Genomic DNA, 26,088 nt, shown 5'->3' with positions numbered 1-26,088 from the left:
CCTCTAGGACGGACTTCTACCGTGACCAGTAACATGAGACTTACCTGTACATGGGTAATGGTTCCAGTAACCTGTAAGGTGAGATTTCTGCTTCTTCACAAATAGTTTGGGATCACATTTAAAGTGCTACAAGGAGGAATTTAGGCCTGTCGAATCCTGAAGAGGCTTCTTTTACAGTAGGTAGTAGGCAGACACCTTGAAAATATTTAATTCAGCAACTGGACAAAATTTATAAACTCATAATGAATGAGGGAATCCTCAGGAGAGTACTCTGAATACAAGCACAGCCCTGCATTAATTTCAATGCAATGTTTGTGGAGGGTTACTTAATATGATGTACCTTCAGAAATGACTTAAGAGTTAGATTAAGTTTAAAATCCAATATAATCATGGCATTAGAAATTGGGGAGCTGTGCGTCTACATTCTGACCAAATAACAAATACCATACAGATCTGAAAACAATTTATTAAGAATGTTGCCTCAAGCTCATGCACATGAATGAAAGCAGAGCCCTTCCATCATTCTAAAATCTCTGTCACTTCTTCAAGAACAATATGGTTTCAATTGATGTTGGAGCCAGCCAGAAGTTTAAACTCATGAATGGTGTAAATCACATGACGTCAGACAAGAGAAGTCTGGAACCCATGAATTAAATATACTGTTTATCTTGTGGCATTTTCTAAGCACTGCAGGGGTAAAACACCTCACTTCACATGTGGTTTCTCTCCCTCTCTCCCCAACTTCTTTATGCACATTTCAACCCAGATTCTGCTGAGAATTACAGGGGGCAGGCTGTTTGAGCTCACAATCATTGTGCACCGATCCACAGCAACTTCCAATGACTGGATGGTGATGTGACGCAAAGCCACGATAATCCAGAAGCCGCCATCTATGATACACTGCTCTCTATCAGCCACGTGAGAACTGCCTCTCATTGTCAGACTCTCCATTTGCATGTTCCCACACCAGTATTGACGTACACTAACTCTCTGTAGAATGTTAGCACAGTTCTAATTTTCCACTACAGTCCAAGTACCTTTTAAACAATGTTTTCCGTCTTAAATATTTGTAAACAACCTCTCTGGAATTGAAGAGTTCTGAGGAAGGATCAATGGACCTGAAATGTTAACTCTGATTTCTCTCCACTGATGCTGTCAGACTGGTTGAGTTTTATGGCAATTTCTGTTTTTGACTCCAGAACTGACATTCCTTCAGCTTTGTTGAAACTTTATTGCTGGAACAGCACAGCAGGTCAGGCAGCATCCAGGGAACAGGAGATTCGACGTTTCGGGCACAGGCCCTTCTTCAGGAATTCCTTCAGCTTTCAATTATATAGGGAAACATTCTTCTAAATCCAAACAAAAATTTACGGATGTAGGCTTGCTTGCTAAGCTGGAAGTTTTGTTTTCATTAATTTCATGAAAATGAACCTTCTAGCTCAGCGAGCAAACCTACATCCAGAACCACAACCCGAGCTACAAATCTTCTCAAAACTCGCGAAAAGAAATTTATATTTCTAACTTTATCTTCCTGTCCTCTCTCTCTCTCTCATCTTTCTTTCCCTCTCTTTATTCATTGTCCTGCACCCTTCTGACATTCAGTGTGGTAATGGATGTTTCTTGTTTCACATTCTGTGGTGCTTATTAATTGTTTTTCAAGGAGCTGATGAAAATGGTAATTGTTGCATGCCCTGTAAACACAGGTGCTGGGTGTCCTGTGAAATACACCGCTGTGGTTGGAAGCACATTCAACAAATTCCTGGAAAAATGCACTTTTTAGATCTACTAATTCCTTATAGATTAAAGCACCCAGAAAAAAAACAAGAGGGAAATATGTAGATCACCTTATCACCTTTCAATCCAGGTGGTCCAGCACTTCCCATCAGACCCTGTAGAGAATTGAAGAAAGAGACAATGAGATAGTCCTGTACTATCTGAAAGATATAAACCTCACCTCACAGACAATCCTTCTGAGATTCAAATAAAATCCAATTGAGGAAATGAAGAGGTGTACCTGAGGCCCTGGGATTCCTGGGAGACCGATTAATCCTGAAGGACCTACATCACCCTGTAAGAACAACAGAAAGTTGTGGTCAATGTCAGCAAGGTGTTCCCTCTGCTGTAAGACAAATAGACAATCAGTGCAGGAGTAGAGCATTCGCCACCATTCAATACGATCATGACTGATCCTGCAATCTCAGTATCCCATTCCCGCCCTCTCCCCATACCCCATGATTCCTTTAGCTGTAAGGACCATGTCCAGCTCCTTCTTGAATCTATTTAATGAACTGGCCCCAACAACTTCCTGTGGGAAAGAATTCCATAGGTTCTCCACTCACTGAATGAAGAAATTCTTCATCTCAGTCCTGAATAGCTTTCCCTTTATTCTTAGACTGTGATCGCTGGTTCTGGACTTCCCAAATATTGGGAACATTCTTCCCACATTACCCTTTTCAGTCCCGTCTGGATTTTGTATGTTTCTATGAGATCTCCATCATTCTTCTAAATTCCAGTGAATTTAAGTCCAGTTGATCCAGTCTTTCCTCATCTGTCAATCCTGCCATCCCAGGAATCAGTCTGGTGAACCTTCGCTGGACTCTCTCAGTAGCAAGAATATTCTTCCTCAGACTAGGAGACCAAAACTACACACAATACTCAAGGGGTGGCCTCACCAAGGCCCTGTACAACTGCAGCAAGACATCCTTACTCTGATACTCCAACCCTCTCACTATGAAGGCCTCATGCCATTAGCTTTCCTGCCTGTCTGCTGCACCTGAATGGTGGGACAGTCAACCTTCAGTGACTGTCCCACCATGACACCCAGGTCTTGTTGTACCTTAGCTTTTCCTGAACTGCCAGCATTCAGAGAATAACCTTCTTTCCTGTTTTGGTGACCAATGTGGGTAACCTCACATTTATCTACATTATACTGCATTTGCCAAGTATGTGCCCATTTAGCCAGTCTGTCCAAGTCATCCTGCAGCCTTACAATCCTCCTCCCAGCGCACACTGCCACCCAACTTAGCATCATCTACATATTTGGAAACATTTGGGCAGCACAGTGGCTCAGTGGTTAGCACTGCTGCCTCACAGCGCCAGGGACGCGGGTTCAATTCCTGCCTCGGGCAACTGTCTGTGTGGAGTTTGCACATTTTCCCCGTGTCTGTGTGGGTTTCCTCCGGGTGCTCTGGTTTCCTCCCACAGTCTAAAGATGTGCAGGTCAGGTGAATTGGCCATGCTAAATTGTCCACAGTGTTAGGTGTGAGAGAATGGGTCTGGATGGGTTGCTTTTCGGAGGGTCGGTGTGGACTTGTTGGGCCGAAGGGCCTGTTTCCACACTGTAAGTAATCTAATCAAACTCCTTCGTCCAAACTGTTAATGTAGTTTGTGAACAGCTGGGGTCCCAGCACTGACCCCTGTGGTAACCCCCCCCTCATCACTGCCTGCCACTCTGAAAAGGACCCAATATTCCAACTCTCTGCTTCCTGTCTGCCACATCATTACATTACCGCCTATACCATGAGCTTTAATTTTCTTTACTAATCGCTTGTTAGCTGATCATGTATTTTTCAATTTGACCTGCTTCTTATTTCTGGCTCTTTTACAGATAGAGAGAGAGAGAGAGAGGCACTTGTATGTTACTCAGGGAGTGTGGGATAAACAGGCCACATCAGGATAAACATCACCAATATACTTCTGTCTTTCCAAATGCTTACTCCAGACTACTTACTCATAAGTGATTACAGCTGCTTATTATTACAAATATACATAAGCCTTTTTCACTCCCTTACCTTTTTCACTCCCTTACAGTGATCTGTGGACCTGCGCACCCAGATCCCTTTGCATATCAATACTCCTAAGGGTTCCGCCATTCACTGTATAATTTCCACCTGTACTTGACCTTAAAAAATACATCACCTCACATTTGTCTGGATTAAACACCATCTGCCATTTTTCTGCCCATGCCTCCTCCTGCTGTATCCTCTGACAATCCTCCTCACTATCCGCAACTCCACCAATCTTTGTATTGCAAACTTACTAATTAGACCAGCTATGTTTTCCTCCAAACCATTCACATAGATCGTGAACAGCAGAGGTCCCAGTACTGATCCCTGTGAAACACCACTAGTCACAGCCCTCCATTCCAAAAAGCATCCTTTCACTGCTACCCTCTGTCTCCTGTGACTAAGCCAGTTCTGTAACCATCTTACCAGCTCACCCTGATACCATGTGTTTTCACCTTTTGTACTGGTCTGCCATGCGGGACCTTGCCAAAGCCTTGACTGAAGTCCATGTGGACAACATCAACCACTTTTCCCTCATCAATCATCTTTATCACCTCCTCAAAAAACTCGACCAAGTTAGTGAGGCACGACCTCCCCTGCACAGACCCATGTTGTCCATTGCTAATATGCCATTGGCTTCCACACGCATATAGATCTTGTCCCTGAGAATCTTTTCCAATAATTTCTCTACCAGTGACATGAGGTTTACAAACCTGTAACTTCCAGGATTATCCCCACTATCCCTTTTACATAACAGGACAAGATCAAGGTGGTTGAGTTGATAATTGCACCTGTCCTCATCTTACCCTATCCCCTTAGGCTTCTATTCCTTCGGAGTGCTCAAGGACAATGAGGGCTGGGTCATAAATTCTGGCCGGCCATATTACAGCAGCTCAAGGAAATCAAAATCCTCCATAACTCTGAGCACCACAATCAAAATCCTCACATTTCCTTCTCAACAGGACGGAGAACAATCTCAGCATCTGCAGTTTCCTCTCTTGACTTCGCTGATTAAATCTGACATCTCCTCTCCAAAGCCTTGATGTCTAACATTAAGTGTGGTGTTTAGCTGAGGCCTAACAAGGGCCTTTGAAAGGTTTGACACAACTTTCTTACTTTTGTACTTTAATCTATCTCTCAGTAAAATCTCAGCATCATATAACGCTCTTTGTTACAAAATTACTCATTCAACATGGCATCATAGAATTTGCCAGTGCAAAAGGAGACTCTTCACGTCTGTACTAGCTCCTGAAAGAGCTACCCAGCTGGTTCCACTCTCCAGTCCTATCTCCATAGTCCTCTAACATCAACTCCAGCTCGCCTTTGGAACCTCCCGTGGAACCAGCCTCCCCCACTCTCCTCGGCAGTGCATTCCAAATCCCAACAACTCTCTGAGAAAAGATGGTTCTCCTCATCTCACACCAGCTCACTTGATGGCAATCTTGAAACTGTGACCTTTTAACCTTCTCTGCTTCAAGGACAATAAACCCAATCTCTCTAATCTTTCCTTGTATCTAAAAGCCCTCATTCCTGGGATCACTCTAGTAAATCTCCTTTGAACTCTCTCCAGGGCTTTAATATCCTTCCTTCAATAAGATGTCCAAAATTATACACATTACTCCAAATATGGTCTGACCAATGATTTGTAGAGGTGCAAGCATCACTACCTTGCTTTTATAGTCGATGTCCCCATTTATAAACCCAAGGATCCTATATGCCTTCTTAACAACCGTTTCAACTTGCCTGGCCACCTTCAATTATGCACGTGAACCCTGAGGTATCTCTGCTCCTGTACTCTCCTCATGTTTTGGAGGTGCCGGTATTGGACTAAAGTGTACAAAGTTAAAAATCATACAACACCAGGTTATAGTCCAACAGGTTTAATTAGAAGCACTAGCTTTCGGAGCGCTGCTCCTTCATCAGGTGGTTGTGGAGTGTAAGATTGGAAGACACAGGATTTATAGCAGCGTTCCAAAAGCTAGGTCCCCTCAAGTTTGTAGCATTGAGCCTGTATGTCTCTGTGTTTCTTCTTCCAAAATGCATTACCCCATATTTCTCTGCATTGAAATTCAACCACCAGGTGTCTGCCATTTGGCTAACTTGTCAATGTCCCTCTGAAGCTGCCCAGCATCATCCTCACAGTTCACTCTTCTCCCTGACTTAAGTATCATCTACAAATTTAGAGATGTTGCCCACAACACCCCTCTCCAAATCATTGATATAAATCAGAAAAAGTCACGGTCCCAACACTGATTCTTGGGGAACACCACTTTCAACTCGTCTCCAATCTGAGAGATACCCATCTCAACCTAACCTCTGTTTCTTATCCTATAGCCAACTTCTAATCCATGTGGCCAAGTACCCATCATCCCCAACATTTCTAATTTGATAACCAACTTGCCATGTGGTACCATATCCAATGCTTGCTGAATGTCCAAATGTACAACACCTACAGCATTACCTTCATCCACTGCCTGTGTCATATCATCAAAGAAATTAATTAAATTTGTAAGACACCTGCCTGTGTCATATAATCAAATAACTTAATTAAATTTGTAAGACACGACTTGTCTTTGACAAAGCCATGTTAACTGTCTAATTAGCTTATTTTTCTCTGTCTCTTTACCTTATCCTGCATTATGGCCTCCATCTGTTTCTCCACCACTGATGTCAAGCTGACAGGACTGTAGTTTCTCGAGTTATCCTTTGTCCCTTTCTTAAACAATGGTGTCACATGTGTAATCCTACAGTCTCCTGGAATTAAGAGAGGCCTGGAAAATTTCTGTCGATGGCTCCACAATTGCTTCCTTAGCTCTCTCAGCAACCTGGAATGCATCCCATCTGGGCCTGGAAACATCACTATCACTATACTGTTCAGTTGCTCAACGCCCATGTTTTCAACTCGGCCATTGTTACCATCTTCTAATTTGGTAAAGACACAAGCAAAATATTCATTCAGTACCTTTGCTGTATCCTTTGCTTCAGTAAATAACTTTCTCTGCTTGTTCCTTATAAGCCCCACTCTATCCTTCACAAACCTTTTACTGTTAATATGTTTGAAGAACATTTGACTTTTTGTTTTAGCACAGCCAGCCAGCCTTCCTCTTAGCCTCCCTTATTCCAGCATAAGCTTCTCTCCTGCCCTTGAGATACTCTTCCTGATTTCTACTGTGATTATTATTCTGGGGTGCATCAAATGCCTCCCTTTTTCTTCTTTATTTTCATGCTCATCATTTAGACCATAAGATATCGGAGCAGCAGGAAACCATTCAGCCCATTGAGTCTGCTCCAGCATTCAATGAGATCATGGCCTATTTAATAACCTTCAATTCCACCTTCCTGCCTTTTCCCCATAACCATTGACACTTCAATTGATTTTTGTTCACCCCTTAACTTTTCCTACTGTCATAAATATGGAGGAACAGATTTTTGAATCTTCCATTATGGTGGTATTTTCTTAGCCGTGTTACCAATGTAGCTAACCTTCATTTGGTTTAATTAATTGTTCCATAGTTCCAATTATTTATTCAGCAATAGAATGCCAAAATTGCAAACAGCAATCCGACAACTAATGATTTAGACCAGAGAGGTACATACGTTTTGCTGGACTGACCGAAGGCAGATGGATCAAGTTAAAATACAGATTACTGATGATTTCATAAAATGCATAAAAGAAAACATCTTTCTCTTTGTTCACTCGTAGGATGTGGGTGTCGCTGCCTGGTCAGGATTTATTGGCCTGGAAATCCTTGAGAAAGTGTTGGGGGTGAGCTGACTTCTTGAATCTCTGCAGTCCATGTGATGTAGGCAGAACTTAGGGAATGAATTCTAGGTTTCACCCAACGACACTGAGGAAACAGCGAAATATTTCCAAGTCAGGATCATGAGTGGCTTGGAGGGGAATGTGCAGGGGGTGGTGTTCCCATGTATCTGCTGCCCTTGTCCTTCTAGATGGAAGTGGTTGTGGGTTTGGAAGGTGTTGTCTGAGGATCTTTGGTGAATCTCTGCAGTGCATCTTGTAGATGGTACATACTGCTGCTACTGAGCATCGGTGGTGGGGGAGTGGATGGGGTGCCAATCAAATGGGCATTTATATATCACCTTTCAAAACTGCAGGACAACAGTAAACGCTGTGCAGTGAACAAAATATGTTTTGAAGGGTAGACACTACTGCATTGTAGGAAACACAGTGGCGAATGGACCAGCGAGAGGAACCTGGTCATTCACTCTGAGATGCTGATTCACGGATAAACCGAGTTCCTGACTCTTCCAGGAATAATGCCTCAGAACTTTCTGTGTAGCTGATGGAGCAGGCAGACTATTGGGTCTCATTAAAGAAACACATCAGAGTATGCAGTATTCCCTCAGTGAACACGCCGGTACCAACTGAAAATGTGTGTATGAGAGACTGAGGTAAGAACTGAACCCACAACCTTCTGAGAGAATTCAACCAACTGTTTTATGTTCAATCAGAGTTGAGGGGCAGAGTGGTGTTTCCTTATTCCTCTCCAAATATGGTCCAACCAATGAGTTTTGAACTGATGGGACATATTATGGTGCAACTCTGCAGCTGGTGGGACTCCAGCCTGGACTTTGTAGCCAACTTTGTGTTGATTGTTTCAGTGTGGAATCCCCACAGTCCGTGAGTGGCAGTGACTTCTGCAAGTGGAGGCCGATGTGTGAACTCACCAATTGGTGGGTGCAGCCCTATGTTATTCTCTAGCCTGGCAAGGCACCGAGGAAAACATCAAAACTAAGAGCAGGGAAGCTAGACCTCTCCCTTGTTACTCTCTCAGCCTGACGCTGCTGGGGAATTGACAGGTCTCCAAGAGAAATGAAGGTTTGCATTCACAACCTGAACAGCAGGTCTCACGGTCAGCCACTTAGGACTGAGCTGAGGAGAAATGTCTTCACCCAGAACTGGTGAGCTTGTGGAATTCTGTACCACAGGAAATGGTTGAGACCAAAACATTGAATGTTCTTGAGCAGGAGTTGGACATAGTTCTCAGGGCTATAGGGGTCAAAGGGTATGGGGAGAAAGTGGGAGGGGGACTGGGTTGGATGATCAGATCAATTGATCAGCTCAAAGGGCTTTCTCCTGCCCCTTATTTTTATGTTTCTACATTTATATAGCACTTGTCATGACCACTGAGTATCTCAGATGGTTTTGCAGCAGTTTTGAAGAAAAAAAATAAAGAGTTGCTGATCTTGGAGATCTGAAACAAAACCAGAAAGTGCTGGAAGAACTCAACAGGTCTGGCAGCATCTGTGGGGAGGAAGCAGAGTTCAGGTTTTGAGTCCAGCAGTTCTGAAGAAGGGCCACTGGACTCAAAACAATGATTCTGTTTCTCTCTTTACCAGAGCTGCTGAGTTTCTCCAGCACCATCTGCTCTTAGTACAGCAGTTTGGAAGTGGAACCCACTTTTGTAAGGTATTGTCTGATCAAGCTGTATGGATGGTGCCCATAGGTGGGTGGGAGATGCCCAATGTAAGTCCTCATGTGTTGTCCCGAGTGCAGGATCACTCCCATTTCCTGACACATTGTACCGTGCCCTGAGGATTTTTGGAATTGACATTTCATCTCTCACAATCTTAAACTCATCAGGGTATCAATCTAAATTATTGCTAGACTATTAATCCAGAGACCCAAGTAACATTATGGAGACTCAAGTTTGAACCCTGCCAGGGCAGATGGTAGAATTTGAGTTCAATAACAATCTGGAATCAAGAGTCTAATAATAATCATAAAGCTATTGCCAATTACCAGAGGGAAACCCATCTGGGTCACTAATGTCCTTTAGGGAAGGAAACTGCCATGCTGACCTGGTCTGGCCTACATGTAACTCCAGACCCATAGCAATGTGGTTGACTCTTAACTGCCCTCTGGGCAATTAGGGACGGGCAATAAATGCTGGCCCAGCCAGTGACACCCACATCCCATGAATGATTTTTTTTTAAGTCCAGAGATGATCTGAATTTACAGTAAATCCAATCACCTTTTTTATGCAATTGTGGGCGTCATCAGCTGGGCCAGCATTGTGAACATGGTAGTTATTTACATTCTTGAGCGTTCGGAGTGCCTTGCTTGGCCATTTCAGAGGGCAAGCAACATTCAAAAACATTGCTGTGGGTCTGGAGTCACGTGTAGGCCTCACTAGGTAAGGACAGCAGAATCCTTTCCCTAAAGAACATTAGTGAACCAGACGGGCATTCAATTTCACAACCACCGCTACTGATACCAGATTCGCATTCCTGGTATATGGAGCATGTAGAATTTTAATTCTTCCCTTGCGCTGGTGGGTTTTAAACTCCTGTAACTACATCATTGGTCCAGTAATGTAATCATTATGCTACCATGTCTTGCAAAACTACACTGGCTCCCAGATGCAACACTTTGATTTGAATATTCCCACCCATGCTTTCAACTCCCTCAATAGCCTCACACCTATCTCTGTGACCTCCTTCAGAACTCTGTAGATCTCAATCAGGTTTCCCTTCAGCCTTTCCTACTCTAAGGGAAACAATTCCAACCTGTCCAGTGTCTCTGTCCAACTGAACTGCTCCAGCCCAGGCAGTGCTCTGGTGAATCTGCCCTGCACAGTTAGCCATCCTATCTCCTGCTTTAGAACAGAGCCTTAACAAAACAGCCGCAGTTTCATCCTAAAAATATCCAGACTCCTGTAAAGATTCTGTTATTTCCTGCAACATAATTCAATTTTTGTCAAAACTCAAATTTTTCCCTGACATCCACATCTCAAAGAGAATTATATATTTTGGTGAAATAAACAGATCCTTTCGAATGTCTTCAGAACTCATCTTGATGTTCAATTAGTGACTATTCAAATCACTGAAGATTATTTCCCTTTCTTACACTAGGGAGGATTCCAAGATCTGGAAAGTGCTTTCTTAACATTCCAAAAAAAACCTTACGGTTAAAGAAAATGTACTATTCTAGGATAAATGTTTCATGTTGTCATGGGCAACAGATTTGCAGGACTGGAGGAATAGAATTGGAGAATGAACTCAATGTTTAAAGATTTGGTCAGTTTTTCAATGATTCACTATTTACCAAAATAATGTCTCACCATCTTCTCATTTGCTTAAATCCTCCCTTAGAAAATAAACCATTAAGAGGAGATTTGTTAACAACTTTGAAGGGTTGAAGAGAAACACCCTTTCCACTGCCTGGAGGGTCAGTAAAGAGAGGGGATTTTATTCAAGCAAGGAACAAGAGAGTATGATAAAGAGAATTTGTTTTCAATGTGTTATGTAGTTGTAATCTGGAACCGCACTGAGTGACAGAGCATTGGAAACGGATTCAACAATAACTTGTGGGGACTGGAGATCCATTGAACAATACTTTCAAGCAGCTAGCACAGGGGCAATGGGCCGAACAAACTTCTTCAGTTGGTATCAGTCTAAATTATTTCCCACGTGGCTTCATTTCCCTCAACGTTCTTCCATTAACAGCAGTAATTTATGAGCCATTTGCAACTGGCATGCTTCCCATGTAAAACACAGAGATTAACTTGTCTTCAGAACAGCTGTTAGATTCTGAGATCTAGAAAACACCCATTGATTGACTGATGGCCAAGGACTTACAAGAAGGTCCTGACAAGTGCATTAGAAAATGCTCATAAAGTGATAATTAGAAACGGCAGTTGCTTACCAAGATAGTTCCTTGCAGAATAGCTTTAAGCAGTACTTGCCAAAACTGTAGGCTGCGTGAATATGACAATTATAAAAACAAAACCTATCCATAACCATACATTAATAATGGGGTTCTGAGGAAGGGTCCCTCGGCTGAAACATTGACTTTGATTTCTCTCCACAGATGCTGCCAGACCTGCTGAGCATTTCTCGCAATTTCTGTTTTGGTGTGTGCATGTAACATGAATAATATTCTGCAATTACATGAGATCCAAACTGACCTATACCATCATTCCATTTGGCCACCATAATACCCTCATTGAACCAAACTCTCTCAAAACGGTAAGGGGAGGAGAAGATTTAGTGGCGTTTTCACAAGACAACTATCCCAGAGACTCAGGTAAGGTCCTGAGGTCTAAAGTTCAGAAGCTACCATGGAAGATGGAGGATGTCCCAGGCCCAACCATCTTCACCTGCTTAATCAGTGATGGTAATCCCCAGGATGGTGATAGTGAGGGATTCAGTATCGGTAACCCCCAGGTTACCTTCCCTCTATCATAAGATCAGAAGTGGGGATGTTCGCTGATGATTGCACAATGCTCAGCACCATTCCCAACTCCTCAGTCACTGAAGCAATCCATGTTCAAATGCAACAAGATCTGGACAATATCCAGGCTTGGGCTGACAAGTGGCAAGTGACATTCACGCCACACAAATACCATCATCAAGAAGAGACAATCTAACCATTGCGCCTTGACATTCAGCAAATCCCCCATGATCAACAACCTGGGGGTCACCATCACTGAATCCCCCACTATCAACATCCTGGGGGTTACCGTCACTGAATCCCCCACTATCAACATCCCAGGGGTTACCATCACTGAATTCCCCACTATCAACATCCTGGGGCTTACCATCACTGAATCCCTTACTATCAACATCCTGGGGGTTACCATCACTGAATCCCTCACTATCAACATCCTGGGGGTTAGAGATTAGATTCCCTACAGTGTGGAAACAGGCCCTTTGGCCCAACCAGTCCACACCAACCCTCCGAAGAGTAACTCACCCAGAACCATTTCCCTCTGACTAATGCACCTAACACTATGGGAAATTTAGCATGGCCAATTCACCTAACCTGCACATCTTTGGACTGTGGGAGGAAACTGGAGCACCCAGAGGAAACACACGCAGACATGGGGGAGAATGTGCAAACTCCACACAGACAGTAACCCGAGGCTGGAATCGAACCTGGGTCCCTGGTGCTGTGAGGCAGCAGTGCTAACCACTGAGCCACTGTGCCGCCCACAGGTTACCGTCACTGAATCCACCATTATCAACATCCTGGGGATTACCATCTGTGAATCCCCTACTATCAACATCCTGGGGGTTACCATCTGTGAATCCCCTACTATCAATATCCCGGGGGTTACCATTGACCAGAAAAGGACCTGGACTCACCACATAGATGCAGTGGCTACAACAGCAGGTCAGAGGCTGGGAATACTGCGGCAAGTAACTCACCTCCTGATCCCCCAAAGTCTGTCCACCATCTACAAGGCACAAGTAAGAAGGCTGATGGAATACTCCCTACTTGCCTGGATGGGGGCAGCTCCAAGAATTCAAGAAACTTGACACCATCCAGAACAAAGCAGCCCCCGCCTGATTAGCACCACATCCACAAACATCCACTCCCTCCGCCACTGACGCTCAGTAGCAGCAGTGTGTACTATCTACAAGATGCACTGCAGAAACTCACCAAAGATCCTCAGACAGTACCTTCCAAACCCACTACCACTTTCACCTAGAAGGACAAGGGCAGCAGATACATGGGAATACCACCACTTGCATATTCCCCTCCAAGCCACTCACCATCCTGACTTGGAAACATATCATCATTCCTTCACTGTCACTGGGTCAAAATCCTGGCATTCCTTCCCTAAGGGCATTGTGGATCTATCTACAGCACATGGACTGCAGCGGTTCACTAGCTACCTGATGAAGGAGCAGCGCTCCAAAAGCTTGTCCTTCCAAATAAACCTGTCAGACTATAACCTGGTATTGTGTGATTTCTAACTTTGTCCACCCCTGTCCAAGACTGGCCCCTCCACACTGCAGTTCAAAACGACATCTCATCACCACCTTCTCAAGGGCAACTAGGGACAGGCAGTAAATGCTGGCCCAGTCAGAGACACCCATGTCCCACAAATAAATTAAAAAATGTTCAATGCAAAAAAAATGATATTAAATAAAACCATGAAACGGTTGTTGGTTTTTGGGGAAAGAAGTTCATTTGGTTCATCAATGTCCTTTCAAGAAGGAAATCTGCCATCCTGACCTGGTCTGGCCAACATGTGACTCCAGACCCACAGCAATGTGATTGCCCCTTAACTGCCCTCTGGGCAATTAGGGCCGAGCAATAAATGCTGGCCTAGCCAGTGACACCCTAATCTCACAAATGAACAAAAAAAAATCAGTCTTGAAATTATTAATTGAGCGCCATCCCTGATTCCCAGTCTCAATGACTTTTTGAGGGAAGGCTTTGAGACTGCTATTGCCCTCATTGTGAGGATGTGCCTCCTGACATTACCCCCTGAATGGCCTGGTTCACATCGGAAGGTGCTAACCCTTGTCCCGGACTCCCATATCAACCCTTTCACTCACAGAGGAGACAGATTAACTCTCCTGACCCAATCAAATTCTTCAATCATCTTAAACACTTTCAATCAGATCATCCCTTCATCCTCCACATTGAACAGTTGAAGAGTAAGACAGTACTGTGTAAACAGAAAACTGTATTTCCCTAAATCACTTACAGTGAGACCAGGAAATCCAGGCTGACCAATTCCTCCGAGCAATCCCTGCAAGTATTAAGTTCCATGTTAGTTTCTCACACTGACAACCTGTTACACCCAATGGACAAACATAAAGTGAATTTCAATCATATGGGAACTGTCTATAAACAGGGGAGCTTTGAGGATGGCCATGTGTGACCTGGTTTATCTACAACTGTGGCCCATGTGAAAATAACCCAGAGTGATGCACAGTGCTTCAGCCAATACGGAACAAATGCCTTAATTTTCCCATTTGTTCACATTATACAATGGTCTGACATCCTGCTCTGAAAGTCATTGAGAAAAACATTTGGAGCAGACTCAATGGACTGAATTCTGCTCCTATATCTCATGGAGTTAGATCCAGGAGGACTCAAAACTCCTATTCTGCTGAGCACCCAGTCTTCCAAGGAGTCTGTTGTGTCATGGATGGAGTTAAACCTGGATTTGTGCTGACAGCGTGAAACGTCAAAGCATCCCTACTCTTCAGAAAGAGGTGGGTAAGCGATTGAACATTCCATTTGACCCACTTTCCTCAATAATGTAGCAGATCATTCAGGTGGTCTCACTCGCCTCTTCCTCTACGGGGTCTTCGTGTCTGGACATTTCACAAAATATCACGGTTTCTTGGAATTTCCCGTCAGGAGGAGTGGCAGCTTTTTGGTGCCGTTTATGTTGCTGAGGACTACAGCAGCAACAACTTCCTGCCTTGCCTCTCCCTCATCACATGTTTCATTTCTAAACATTAAAGAGTGGAGGGTAAACAATGGTCTGGTTCCACCCAAGGCTATCACGTTTAGGCAAAGTCAGAAGTCACCTGACACCAGATTATAGTCCAACAGGTGTATTTGAAATCACAAGCTTTTGGAGCGCTGACCAAGGGGTTAGGACTGGGGCAGCGCTCCGAAAGCTTGTGATTTCAAATAAGCCTGTGGGACTATGACCTGGTGTCATGTGACTTCTGACTTTGATATACCGAGACCAGCTGACCTCTTGCTAGGAGTGGCTACGAGCAACAGACCAAACAGACACTTATACATTTGATTATTTTTCTTTTAACATTTATGGAGATGTTTTTAAAAAAAATGCCCTCATAGAATCAGAGAGTGTATTGTGGCTTCCGGAGAGGAAAGATTTATCTGAAACATATTCAAAACAAAAGCAACTCATTTTGCATTCATCTGCAATGCAAATTCTGCCCCTAATTTTGCAGCAACAGCATAACTGCAGAAAATGCACGCATTACTGGGTCAGAGTCATTGTAAACAGCTGAATTTTTTCTGAGGCAGGTTTTGATGGAAGGGGAAACTGTGGGGTAATGTATTAATCCTCGCCCTGATCTTCAGGGTATTTGCTCTTGCAGGGACTGCGAGTGCCTGTGGGCATGTGTCACAAGGGATTCCACTTCAATGGATGGTTCTAATCTTTACACAGCTGTCAACACAGTTTCCCTTTAAGCCAGAAAGTATAATGAGCAAGAACGATTGGTGGATGTAACTCACTAGGTTGCCATCAGAACCAGGAGGGCCTCTTGCTCCAATAGCACCTGGATATCCCTGTGAAAACAAAGAATAAATTCCACATCAGCAAGGCAAGTGTCACGAGCTGTTTCCACAGGACGGCAAGGCGGTTGTATTAAACTCAAATTCGAATCACAGAATCCCGACAGTGTGAAAGCAGGCCATTCAGCCCATTGAGTGTGCACAGTATTCCATGCAGACCCACCTCCAACCCTATCCCTGGAACCCTGTATTTCCCATGGCTGATCCACCTAGCCTGCACATTCCTGGACACAACAGGGTGGAGGGGGAGGGCTTCCGAGCACGGGCCGTGCCCTCTCTTGTCATTTCTTATCTCTTTTTTTTTGCTTTTTTCAAATAACATTGGCCATGGCTAATTCACCTGGCCTGCACAGCTTTGGTCTGTGGGAGGAAGCCCACGTAGACATGGGGAGAATATGCAAACTCCACCAAGCCAGTCATCCAAAGGTGGAATCGAGCAGAGGTCCCTGGCGCTGTGAGACAGCCGTGCTAACCACTGAGCCACCGTACCACCCAAAAATACCCCAGCTACCAACGTAGACATATGCCCATGGAATCTTAATCTTAACCACACCTTAACCACTTGGCCATTCTGAATCACATTTGAAACACGGGCTGTGCATAACCTACACTCCACATTATGAAACCTTTCAGAAAATGTATCAAAGGTTCACAAGGATGATCCCTTATAAGGGGTGGTCTGACATTATCTGTGTTGAAACTTTATTGCTGGAACAGCACAGCAGGTCAGGCAGCATTCAGGGAACAGGAGACATTATCTTTGGCCCATGGGGGACAAGCTGGTTGCACAGACAGGTGCTGAGGAAGGACACGTGGCTATAGAGGCAGGATTGTGAATGAGTATGGGTGATGAGCTGCAGGGCAGCGGAGATAACCAGGGGGTCACAGTGGGAGAGACATTCACTGAGCTCTCTTCAGAGGGAGGAGGAAAACCTCTGGAAAGTGGGCAGCCTTGGAAGAAGCTTTGCAGTATGAACATAGAACAGTCCAGCACAGTACAGGCCCTTCGTACCTTGATGTTGTGCCAGCCTTTTATCCTACTCTATGATCAAATAACCTATGTACCCTTCATTTTACTGTCATCCATGGGTCTATGCAAGAGCCGCTTACATGTCCCTAATGTCTCTGACTCTGCTAGCACCGCTGGCAGTGCATTCCATGTACCCACCATTCTCTGTGTAAAGAACCTATCTTTGACATCTCCCCTAAACCTTCCTCTAATCACCTTAAAATTATGGCCCCTCCTGATAGCCATTTCTGCCCTGGGAAAAAGTATCTGGTTATCCGCTCAATCTATGCCTCTCATCACCTTGTACCCCTCTATCAAGTCACCTCTCATCCTTCTTCACTCCAATGAGAAAAGCCCTAGATCCCTCAGCCTTTCTTCATAAGACATGCCCTCCAGTCCAGGCAGCATCCTGGTAAATTTCCTCTGCACTCTCTCTAAAATTTCCACATCCTTCCTATAATGAAGTGACCAGAACTGAACACAATTGCAAGTGGGCCCTATAAAGCTGCAGTGTAGCCTCGGGGCTCTTAAACTTAATCTCCCTGCTAATGAAAGCCAACACACCATATGCCTTCTTAACAACTCTATCAACCTGGGTGGCAACTTTGAGGGATCTATGGACGTGTACGCCAAGATCCCTCTGTTCCTCCACACTGCTAAGAATCCTGCCTTTAACCCTGTATTCTGCATTCAAATTCGACCTTCCAAAATGAATCACTTCACACTTTTCCAGGTTGAACTCCATCTACCACTTATCAGCCCAGCTCTGCATTCTGTCAATGTCCTGCTGCAACCTGCAACAGCCCTCCGCACTATCCATCACTCCATGAACCTTCGTGTCATTGGCAAACTTACTAACCCAGCCTTCTACTTCCTTGTCCAAGTCATTTATAAAAATCACAAAGAGCAGAGGTCCCAGAATCGATCCCAGCGGAACACCACTGGTCACTGAGCTCCAGGCTGAATACTTTCCATTGACTACCACCCTCTGTCTTCTATGGGTCAGTCAATTCTGTATCCAGACAGCCAGATTTCCTTGTATCCCATACTTCCTTACTTTCTGAATGTGCCTACCCTGGGGAACCTTATCAAATGCCTTGCTAAAATTCATATACACCACATCCACTGCTCTACCTTCATCAATGTGTTTTGTCACATTCTCAAAGAATTCAGTAAGGTTTGTGAGGCATGACCTGCCCCTCACAAAGCCATGCTGACTATCTCTAATCAAACTATGCTTTTCTAAATAATCACAAATCCTGTCTCTCAGAATCCTCTCCAATAATTTGCCCACCACTGACATAAGACTGACTGGTCTGTAATTCTCAGGATCATCCCTATTCCCTTTCTTGAACAAAGCAATAACATTTGCCACCCTCCAATCATCTGGCACTACTCCAGTAGAAAGTGAAGATGCAAAGATCATCACCAAAAGTGCAGCAATTCCTTCCCTCGCTTCCTGGAATAACCTTGGGTATATCCTGCCAGGGGATCTACCTATCCTTATGTTTTTCAAAATTTCCAGCACATCCTCCTTCTTAACATCAACCTGTTGGAGCATATCCGCCAGTTTCATGCTGTCCTCACAAATGTCAAGCTGCTTCTCACTAGTATATACGAAGCAAAGTATTCATTAAGGACCTCCCCTATCTCCTCTGACTCCAGGCGTAAGTTCCCTCCACTATCCCTGATCGGCCCTACCCTCACTCTGGACATAAGTGTAGGAACAAGAGGATTAGGGTTTTCCTTAATCCTATCCGCTAACATTTTTTCATGCCCTCTTCTAATTTTCCTAAAGCTATTCTTCGGTTCCTTCCTGGCTACCTTGTAACCCTCTAAAGCCCTGTCTGATTCTTGCCTCCTCCACCTTAAGTAAGCTTCCTTCTTCCTCTTGACTAGATGTTCCACATAGGAGAAAGTGAGGACTGCAGATGCTGGAGATCAGAGCTGAAAATGTGTTGCTGGAAAGGTGATAGGCTGGAGTGGGGTGGGGCCGGAGAGGTCAGGAAGAAGATTGCAGGTTAGGAAGGCGGTGCTGAGTTCGAGGGATTTGACTGAGACAAGGTGGGGGGAGGGGAAATGAGGAAACTGGAGAAATCTGAGTTCATCCCTTGTGGTTGGAGGGTTCCTAGGTGGAAGATGAGGCGCTCTTCCTCCAACCGACGTGTTGCTATGGTCTGGTGATGGAGGAGTCCAAGGACCTGCATGTCCTTGGTGGAGTGGGAGGGGGAGTTGAAGTGTTGAGCCAGGGGTTGTTGGGTTGGTTGGTCCGGGTGTCCCAGAGGTGTTCCGCAAGTAGGCGGCCTGTCTCCCCAATATAGATGTTCCACATCCCTTGTCACTCAGGGTTCTTCCCTTCCTTGCCTCAGTGGGACAAACCCTTCCAGCACTATCAGCAAGGGCTTCCTAAACAACCTCCACATTTCTGTCATGCATTTCCCTGAGGACACTTGTACCTAATTTATGCTCCACAGTTCCTGCCTAATAGTATCGTAATTCCCCCTCCCCCAATTAAATACTTTCCCATACCAACTGCTCCTATCCCTCTCCCTGACTATATTAAAGGTCAGGGAGTTGTGATCACTGTCACCAAAATGCTCTCACACTGAGAGATCTGACCCCTGGCCTGGCTCATTGCCAAACACCAAATCCAACATGGCCTCCCCTCTAGTCGGCCTATCTACATAGTTTTCAATAACTTGGAAACAGTAAGGACTGCAGAAACTGAAGATTCACAGTTGATAAAATGTGGAGCTGGAAAAGCCCGGCAGATCAGACAGCAGCAGAGGAGCAGGAAAGTCGATGTTTTGAGTGTTGATGAAGGACCTTTGCCCCAAGACATCAACTTTCTTGCAACTTCAATGCTGTCTGACCTGTTGTGCTTTTCCAGCTCCACATTTTATCAATTGTGACTCCCAGCATCTGCAGTTCTTACTGTTGCCAGAGTAAGGTTCAACAATTGGAGGTCTCCCTCTTAAAGGTGAAGTTTCTTTTGTGTCAGAGGATCTATAGTCTCCGGAATTCTTTATTCCAAGAAAATAGAGGAGGCTGGGTTGTTGAATTTATTTGTAGAATCGTACAGAGGATGCCCTTCCGTTCACTGAGGAGAAAGTGAGGTCTGCACTGAGTCAGCACTGAGCTACCAACACTTATCAAGGCCGGGTTAGATGTCTTTTGACTGATATGAGAGTCTAGGGCTATGGGGGCAGAAAGAAAAGGGGAGATGAGACCTCAACCAACTCAACCTTGCTCTTATCAAATAGCTCAAGGGGCCAAGGGACCTACTCAAGCTCCTAAGCACGATGTTCTCACATTCCATAGGAACAGGAGTAGGCCATTCAGCCCCTCAAGCCGGTTCCACCATTCAATGAGATCTTGGCTGATCCATGGCCTAAATCCACATGGCCTTTGGCTCATCTTCCCAGAAATAAAACCTTTAACCAGTGGGAAAGGTGGGACAGACCAGAAACCCTTACTCAAGGAAACAGAATCACCTGACTGAAATCCTTAAATTATGAAAAGGTTTGATAATATTGAAATAGAGAAAATGTTTCTTCCCATGGGGCTGGGGTGAGGGATATCCAGGGAAAGGGCCAATACAATTGTCGGTCATTATATAACCCAGAGGGAGGCTTCATCATCCAGCAAGTAATAGGGATGTAGACAGACTCCCACAGGGACCGTTCAAGGTGAATATTGTTGGTACAATTAAGGGAAGCTTGATAAACACGCAAGATAAGAAATGAGGAATATGTTGATAGGGATAAGTGAAGACAGGTTGGACCAGGCTGTATAAAGCCAGCACAGAGCAGATGGTCAATAGGTCTGTGAGTTCAGGACAATTCTGTGCAAAGGGATGGCCTGACATTTCTGTGAAAAACTGGGTAATGCACAATAAAAAGCACAGGAAATATCAAAGTCACACATAGACCTACAACAATGACAATCATTGCCAATGCATCTAACAGTGCAGATCCCCTCAGTACTGAGCCCCCGACAGCATGGTAGCTCAGTGGTTAGTACGGCTGTCTCACAGCAACAGGGACCCATGTTCCATCCCAGCCTCGGGCGGTTGTCTATGTGGAGTTTGCACATACTCCCCATTTCTGCGTGGTTTTCCTCCCACAATCCAAACATGTGCAGTTCAGGTGGATTGACTGTGGGAAATACAGGGTGACAGGGGTGGATCTGGGTGGGATGGTCTTCAGAGGATTGGTATGGACTGAATGGCCTGTTTCCACAGTCAGGATTCTATGAGTACTGATCTTGTGACAGTACAGCTCTCTGTCAATCTACATTCAATGCTCAAGTCTCTCTGGTGATGTTGAGTTACTGGATGCAAAGCATTAACCGATTTCTCTCTGCAGGTGGTGCCAGACCCACTGAGCTTTTCCAGCAGTTTCTGCTTTTGTCTCTCTCAAGTGAGACTTGATCCCACAACCCTCTACAACTGAGCTACAACATAAATAACAATCACCTAATTGTTGCTATTTGGAAGGAGGCCATTTGGCCCATCATGTCTGTATTATGTTCTTGTTCTCGATCTTTTCACCCATTGGGAATAGTTTTCCCAATCTACAGGGCTCAAATTTCTCATGACATCAGGCATATTGATAGAATCAACGATCACCTCATCTGACCATTAACATAATACTTATCAATATAAAGTAAAAATATATCTTTCCACTTGGAATAATCCAGTTTTCAAATGTAATGGAATGATTCCTGACTGTAATCCTGACTGTATCAGAGTAGCAAATAAAGAAGGATTTGACGCCTCCTTGTGGCTCATTGGATGTAAGCAGCTTAATCCCAGTAGATTGACAAGAGTTGTACTGCCAGATACTCATAGAATCCTGACAGTGTGGAAACAGGCCATTCGGTCCACACCAACCCTCTGACGAGACTGCAGCACATCCCGGTTTGTAAACTGACTTCATTGAAGTGCCACCGATTTATTGAAGGGCTTTTTGCTATTCTTCAGTTTGACAATTTATAAAACCGAGTGCCATCCACACTGAGTGTCTGAAACAGTTTCTCATTTCAGAACGTGTTTACCAGAGAGCAGGTCAAGACAAGATGGCTAATCTGTCAGAAGGACTTGCACTTATATCAGAACTTCTGTGGACCTTAAGGTGTCCCAAAGCGCGTTATCATTGAATAAACGTTGTGACTCTGCGTCGATCACCACTCCTTCATCAGCCTGGGCTCTAAGCTCCTAAATTCCTTTCCTATTCTTTCCTTCAGTTCTTATTTAGGAAGATACTCCATGTCTAGCTTGTTGCCATTATTTCGAGTGATACAGCTTCTGTGGTACACTTTGACATGTTTCTCTACATCGGGAGCACAATATCATGCAAGTGGTTGTCGTCATGTACAAACTGCAACAGCCAATTGGTACACAGGAAGCTCTCACAGCCATATTACCAGTTTGCAACATTGATTGAGGGATCAACACACGTCACCGTTTCATCTGAATTTTGTTTTGTATTTCTGATGTCGTCTCCAAGTTTATCCAACTTTACCTTACCCTCACATTTTACTGATGTTGTGAATGCACAATGTATACCCAATGTACTAATTCTTGTGAATATTTCGGACTCATTTTAATAGCATTCCAATCCCAAACAACAGAATCATAGGACAGGAACAGGAGGAGGCCATTCTGCCCTTTGATCCACTTCAGCCATTCTATATGATCATGGCTGGTCATCCAACTCAGTCCCCTCTTTATGCTTTCACTCTATATTCTTGGATCCCATTAATTCTGACAATTGTGTCCACATCTTTCTTGAATGTTTTCAATATTTTGGCCTCAACAGTTTCCTGTGGTAGAGAATTTCACAGACTCATCTTAGTCCTAAATGACCAACTCTTATCGTTAAACCGTGACCCTCAGTCATTGGGACCATTCTTCATGTATCTGCCCTGCCTGGTCCTGTTAGAATTGTATAAGTTCCTGGTGTCTCTAGTCTCTCCACAAAACAAAAATTCCTCATTCCTGGTCACATCCTGGTTAACTCCTCCACACCCTCTCCAACACCTGGACACCCTGCAAAATATGTGATGCCCAGAGCTCTACATAATTTTCCAGCTGAGAATCATGCCATGATCGAGGCCAATGAGTTCATGCCGGCTCTCCAAGTAAAAACATGGAGATACTAGTGTTTGTTTGGGGTTGACAAAGTCATAAGTCACATGACAGCAGGTATATTCCAACAGGTTTATTTGAAATCACAAGCTTTTGGAGCACTGCTCCTTCATCAGTTCCCTAGACAAAGGAGCAAATAAAAGGACAAGTAAGCCTGTTGGACTATAACTAGGTGTCGTGTGACTTCTAACTTTGTCCAAGTAAAGCAAGCCAGTCAGTCCCAGTGAGTTCTGAAAAAGGGATACTGGACCTGAAATGCTAACTCTGCTTTCTCTCTCCACAAATGCTGCCAGACCTGCTGAGTTTCTCTAGTAACTTCTGTCATTGTTTCAGTCCCAGTGCCCTGCTCTGTTCCTACAGTCCTTCAAGTACACTTCCTCCTTTCAGCAGCCTCATCAGCACTGAATTCCAGGTCACTAACACTCGATGCTTAATAGCTCTTCCTCATCCTCCTCCAGCATCTCTTTCTCTAAACTGTAGATCTGATCCCACTTGATCTTGTACCATTAGCCAATGAGAACAGTTTTTCCCCGTCAACCCTACCCTAACTTGTCATAATGTTGTGTGGCTCTGTCGCCCTACAGTTAGGGTTTGTTTCAGTTAGGGCCCTCACTGATACAAACAACCGAGGTGGTGATTGCATTACTATAGGTGGGATCTTGCTGTGCAAATTGACTGCTGTGTTTCTTACATTACAACAGTAACTGCATTTCATTGCGTCCCAACACTTTGGGTCCTCAGAGGGTGTTTAAAGGTGTTTTTGAAACATAAATCTTATGTCTCTGAAAGTAATAGAATTGCAATCTATTTGGTTTATATCAGAGCTTCCAAGTTGGAATGTTAAATTATTGAGCACATTTTTGATTGTTTGTTAAGCAGCGTGATTTTCTTGTTGGAGTTACAGGGAGATTGAAGCAGAAGACAACATAGGAGCAATTTAATCATTTCAAGATCCCACATCCAGTGAAATGTATATTCCTGTGCCGACTTTGAGAATTTCAGAAAGCTGAGTAAAACCCCTGAAGTTGTGCCAGCTAAGCATCCAGAGAAACTTAGAGGCTTTCGTAGAATCTCTCCAGTGCAGAAAGAGGCCATTTGGTTTATCAAGGCCACACCTGCCCTCCAGGGAATGTCCCACCCAGACCCACCAAGCTATCCCATCCCTGTAACCCTGCATTTCTCATGGCTAATTCACCCAGCCTACACATTGCTAGACACTTTGGGCAAGTGCCCATGGCCAATTCACTCTAACCTACACATCTTCGGACAGTGGGAGGAAACCAGAGCACAAACCCACACAGACACTGGAAGAATGTACAAGCTCTACACAGACAGACACCCAAGGCTGGAATCGAGCTGAGGTCCCTGGTGTTGTGAGACAGTAGTGCTAACCACCGAGTCACCATATCACCCACTTTACCAAACTTCAATGTTTTTGTCAGAACACAAGACTCCCCAGTGAGAACCACAACCTACATTTATTGGCATATTGTCTTCTGAACATGATTATAGCCTTAATGTTCAGAAAGGATAGAGGAAGTAGCCTTCGATTGTTTTCTCGAGAGCAGAGAATACTGCGGGAGGACATGATTGAGGTTTATAGGATGATAAGGGGTATGGACTGGGAGAATTGAGAGATCAGTCACGAGAGGGCATAGTTTTAGGGTAAGGGGCAGGATATTCAGAGGGGATTTTGGAAAAAATATTTTCACTCAGTGGGTGGTGGGAATCGGGAATACATTGCCTGGGAGGGTAGCAGAAGCGGGAAACCTTACAACATTTAAACAATATTTGGATGAACTTTTCAAACATTCACGGATATGGAGCAAGTGCAGGAAATTGGGATTAGTGTGCCATCAGTGATAGCTATGTTGGTGCAGACCTGATGGGTCGAAGGGCCTTTCAGCACTGTATGAATCTATGCAGTGGAGGAGGCCATTCGGCCCCTCTTGTTTGTTCCATCATCTGTTCAGCTCTTGGTATCTGTACTTTACGTCCCCCTGAATATCCCAGGTTTATAAACAATGCTGAGCAGATACTTATCAATCTCAGCACATCATTTTGAAGTTCTCAATTGTCTTTTGTTTGGGGTGGGGGCTGCAGGGGTTGTGGATGGATGGTGTAGGAGACTTCAAGATTCCCAGGAATGCTTATGTGATAAAGTGCTTCCTGACAGCATCCCTGAACAGCCTGGCTCGGAATTTAAACTATTCCCTCTACACCTTCCAGTGAATTGTTCACCATCTACTGTACTGAAGGGAATCACATGAGAGAACTGATGTCTCTCAGACAGTGAAAAATTGGGAGTGATGGTGGGTCACTATTATAATCACAACCAATAACACATTCTCCACACACACTCGGCACAAACACATCTTCACCAGCAGCAATTTATCAAACTGTACAGCCCACATCCTCAGAAACTACCTCCCTCTGTGAGAGTTGTGGTGAACAGACCCAATCTCAGTCCTGTATTCTAACCAGCCGTTAATGGAAGGCATATGTGACTTCAGCAAGTAGCAAGGTCCTTGTCTTGCAATCAGCAATACTTCATTCCTTCCTCACTTCTAAACAATCGCGCTTTTGTTTCCTTCTTTGTTTTTTCATGGAATGTGGGCATTTGTCACCCATTCCTCAATGCCCTTGAGCTGGGTGGTTTACTGGGCCATTTCAGCGGGTAAGAGTGGGGGAGCTGGCCAGTTGGAGGGGTGAGCACGGGAACCCAGTATTAGGTGCTACTTTGGCAGAGGCAGTGACACTGAGGTAGGACCAGCGGTGAAAGACAGGCCTGGGGATTTGCAAGGTAAAAACAATGACTGCAGATGCTGGAAACCAGATTCTGGATTAGTGGTGCTGGAAGAGTACAGCAGTTCAGGCAGCATCCGAGGACAGGTAAAATCGACGTTTTGGGCAAAAGCCCTTCATCAGGAATAAAGGCAGGGAGCCTGAAGCGTGGAGAGATAAGCTAGAGGAGGGTAGGGTGGGGAGAGAGTAGCATAGAGTACAATAGATCAGTGGGGGAGGAGATGAAGGTGATAGGTCAGGGAGGAGAGGGTGGAGTGGATAGGTGGAAAAGGAGCTGGGCAGGTCGGACAAG

At 44.5% G+C, this 26,088-nt stretch overlaps 1 protein-coding gene across 3 annotated transcripts in view; it reads right to left on the bottom strand.

Annotated features, from left to right (window-relative positions):
- LOC122554101 (collagen alpha-1(XXIV) chain) overlaps positions 1-26,088 on the bottom strand; it is a 461,503-nt gene that overhangs the window by 209,489 nt on the left and 225,926 nt on the right. For all 3 annotated transcript variants that reach the window (XM_043698575.1, XM_043698576.1, XM_043698577.1), the window contains 4 exons: positions 15,772-15,825; positions 14,252-14,296; positions 2,015-2,068; positions 1,845-1,889 (listed from right to left, as the gene is read on the bottom strand). In XM_043698575.1, the coding sequence (XP_043554510.1) occupies positions 1,845-1,889; positions 2,015-2,068; positions 14,252-14,296; positions 15,772-15,825 (198 nt within the window). The remainder of the gene's footprint in view (positions 1-1,844; positions 1,890-2,014; positions 2,069-14,251; positions 14,297-15,771; positions 15,826-26,088) is intronic.

The sequence above is a fragment of the Chiloscyllium plagiosum genome, chromosome 11, assembly GCF_004010195.1.
Source record: "Chiloscyllium plagiosum isolate BGI_BamShark_2017 chromosome 11, ASM401019v2, whole genome shotgun sequence".
Classification (NCBI taxonomy): Eukaryota; Metazoa; Chordata; class Chondrichthyes; order Orectolobiformes; family Hemiscylliidae; genus Chiloscyllium; species Chiloscyllium plagiosum.
The sequence above is the reverse complement of the archived record's forward strand: the minus strand, read 5'-3'. Positions and strand labels throughout refer to the sequence as shown.